The 3575-nt window shown below is 38.8% G+C and overlaps 1 protein-coding gene across 1 annotated transcript; it reads left to right on the top strand.

The window, feature by feature from the left end:
- Window positions 1–367: 367 nt before the first annotated feature.
- On the top strand, window positions 368–2842 carry nkx2.2a (NK2 homeobox 2a). The gene is made up of 2 exons (XM_067454719.1): window positions 368–1039; window positions 1628–2842. Exons 1-2 carry the CDS (start codon window positions 772–774, stop codon window positions 2179–2181), a joined length of 822 nt encoding a protein of 273 aa, XP_067310820.1. The 5' UTR covers window positions 368–771; the 3' UTR covers window positions 2182–2842.
- The last annotated feature ends 733 nt before the right edge of the window (window positions 2843–3575 follow it).

Here is a 3575-nt window from a genome sequence, read left to right on the forward strand (position 1 = left end):
ACATAAATTAGCCAGTTCCACTAGAAGCGATTTCGTTGGCCTTTAAAAAAAAATTATAATAACAAACATTTGTTTATAACAACAGATATTATCATATAGGGTCTAAACATCAATTTCAGTAGGTAATTCGTTTATATCCCCGTTATAAGTTACTACTAGAAGAATATTTTACGCTTAGGGTTTGTCCATTTCCAGTTCAAGAAGGCCTGTGATGTGTATAAAGCTACTCGGAGGTTCTTTGTATGTAAATAGGGTGTAAAAAGGCCCTCCCCATCTTTGTAATTAATTGACACGTTATACCACTCATCATGTTCTGAAGCACCAATGGTATAGGCTAGGATCTCCCCAAAACCCACAATTTCACATCGGCAAACACTGTCTTCATCCACTTGACTCCCAAGACCCGCCCACACGTGGCCAACCTTTTTCGTTTTTAATGCTTTTTCACTGCAGGTTCATGTGTTGAGACCAACCTTATATGGACTGATCAGTCTGGTAATGGCTTATTTCCCCCTAACACCCAGCAGTAGCGCAATATCCATGAGCTAGATATACCACTTCAGTCACTTTGGCATTCTTCCTGGACTTACAGAACTGATTTCTCCGCGACTTTTTTTCTCCAAGCAACGGTTAACGACCGAGCCTCATGCGTCGACTTCAGTTTACTTCGCGCTGAAACAGCACCGATATCCTAAATTCAATAAGTCGTCTGTGTTTTTGTGTTTTAAAACAGAGGATTGCCAAGCTGGTGCAGCAACTTTACTGCATCAAATGCCTCAGAACATGTCGTTGACCAACACAAAGACGGGCTTTTCAGTAAAGGACATTTTGGACCTCCCTGATACTAACGATGAAGAAGGATCTATCACCGGCACTGAGGAAGATACGGAGGGTTCTGAGGCGACTAAAACGCCTGGAGTGCTAGTGCAAAGTCCTTTAGAAGGTGTTCAAAATCTGCCTTTAAAGAATCCATTTTATGATAATAGCGACAATCCTTATACCAGATGGCTCGCAACCACGGACAGCATCCAATACTCATGTAAGTAGGCTACGGCACCTTAAATAAATAAAAGAAAAGAAAACTCTCTTCGATTCTAAAGCAGCGCTATTTTTTCTAATAAAAATATTTGATTTTGCACAGCTAAATTCATTCTACAAAACCACCGACAACAGTCTGTAGATTTCCACTGTTGCGCTTTTCTAAACTATTATGTGCTTCTGGATCGTGGTCATATATTAGCTACGTTTTTGTTTCATAAATGCAGTTGAAATTGTCTAGATAGTTTCTGGGAAATTTTCTTTATTGACTCGGTTTTGGCTTAGGCTACATTAACCTCTTTGTAAACTGTTGAATATGCAACACGGCAAAACACACCGCATGATGATACGAGTGTTAATTATGTAAACGTATATTGTAATAACAAAAATTAATCCGATTACTGAACTGGCTGTATTTATTAGTCCGTCTGTCCTAACTTAATGTTCTTCGTGAAATGCGTTAATTTGTAAATTTGACAATAGGAAATGTCACCAACACACACATTTGACAATGCAGTGTATTTTTATTTGATGTGGTATTAAATCTGTGTTTTTTTCCCCCTCTCTTTCTCTTTCTCTCTTTCTCCAGTACACGGCCTATCCGCGAACTCTCAAGACTCGTCCGCGAAATCCCCGGAACCTTCAGCCGACGAATCGCCGGACAACGACAAGGAAACTTCAAGCAACGGCAGCGACTCTGGTAAGAAGCGCAAAAGGAGGGTGCTCTTTTCCAAGGCACAAACTTACGAACTCGAGCGCCGGTTTAGGCAACAGAGATATCTGTCAGCCCCGGAGAGGGAGCATCTCGCCAGTTTGATCCGCCTGACTCCGACCCAAGTGAAAATCTGGTTCCAGAACCATCGGTACAAAATGAAGAGAGCCCGGGCGGAGAAAGGTATGGAAGTGACCCATCTCCCTTCTCCTAGGCGGGTGGCCGTGCCTGTGTTAGTCAGAGATGGCAAGCCCTGCCATACGCTAAAAGCTCAGGACTTGGCAGCTACTTTTCAGGCTGGAATTCCGTTCTCCGCGTATAGCGCCCAGTCTCTCCAGCACATGCAATATAACGCGCATTACAGCGCCGCCACCACACCACAGTTCCCTACAGCACATCACTTGGTGCAAACGCAACAGTGGACTTGGTGAACAAACACTGACTTGCAAATGCAGGGCTGCATTTTAAAGACCGTGGTAAGGAGCTTTCCAAACAAAAATACAAGACTTTGCAGCTTGACCCTTCCTCACCAGTTTATTTTGGGGATTGACGTGTGCGCCATGTTTACATGTTTTCGTTCAGAAAACCGGGTCAAGCCTCTCCCCAAATTTAAGAATGTTAAAGCTCTTGTGAAATTTTGTAAAGTATGTTTGTGTGTTGTAGAAATGTTTTCCTTTTGTCCTTCGTGTTATAAGCACGTGCAGAACCACTTTAAGATTATAGAAATTTTTATTTCTTTCTTTTACAATGGACCGAATATATTTATGGCCATGAATAAACATTGGCAATCTTTAGCTTATTTCATTGGTTTGTTTTCTATGTAAATATTTTGTGATAATTGTTTGCAATATTATGTTTGACCGTTCAGTAAGCCTATAGCCTAAATATATCCGATATTTAGGGAAAATGGAAGATAAATACCCCTCATGTTAATTTCAGAAACAACGCGCGCTGGCGAGGGAGGTCTACAATTCTTTTTATTAAGACTTTTAATAAAAATGATGTGTTTCAGAAATTCCGATTTGCTTTGCGTTTGGTCTCATTTGCAAAATATGAATCGTTTCTTCGCTATTTCCCATTAACCTATAAGAACGAATAAATACAAATAATATAATTATGCTAATTTATAAAGCCTCTATATTTGCTCAAATGTTGCTTTGGACAGCTTGTCGCTCTCCTTGTCACTTCATCAGCAACACAATTAGCTTCAGTTTTCCGAATTTATCTGTACGAACACTTCAGCAATAAGAAGGCTAAAGTCACTTGTGAAATGGGGGTAAAAATCCACTCACTTAATATAAGAGGGCTTCTTCAGCTAAGCAGCTTTTCATTCAAACGCTCTCTTCCTTTTCAGGCTCCGCGGCTGACATTTCGGGTGTTAAAACGGCACATTTAAGAGAGAAAACACACGTGACAAAGTTTTGTTACCGTAATAATGTGTGATTTTACTATTTAAATTTAAAATATATAATATTTTGCAGTCAATTAATCAAGGTTGATGTTGCTACGCGTTGTCAGAGTGCACATAGCCTATATATATATATATATATATATATATATATATATATATATATATATATATATATATATATATATATATATATATATATATATACTAAATTGAAGTGTTGTAGGATACTATCTGTAATTAGTTACGGAGCATTTCAGCGAAAATATAAAAAAGCCGGGTTTTTTTTTTTTTTTTTATACCGACAAGAAAATCGTGAAAATTAGTCTAGGGATTTTGGGTATTTTCAAATGGGCAAGCTTTCTTTTAGGTTCCTTTTTCCAGTAAAGATTATCTCATATATCATTGTCTTTGGTA

This window comes from Pseudorasbora parva, chromosome 10 (assembly GCF_024679245.1).
Source record: "Pseudorasbora parva isolate DD20220531a chromosome 10, ASM2467924v1, whole genome shotgun sequence".
NCBI lineage: Eukaryota > Metazoa > Chordata > Actinopteri > Cypriniformes > Gobionidae > Pseudorasbora > Pseudorasbora parva.

Coding starts and splice junctions, on each gene's coding strand:
- nkx2.2a (XM_067454719.1), top strand. CDS start 772: ATGCCTCAGAACATGTCGTTGACCAACACAAAGACGGGCTTTTCAGTA. Junction 1,040..1,627: donor GGACAGCATCCAATACTCAT/GTAAGTAGGCTA, acceptor CTCTTTCTCCAG/TACACGGCCTATCCGCGAAC.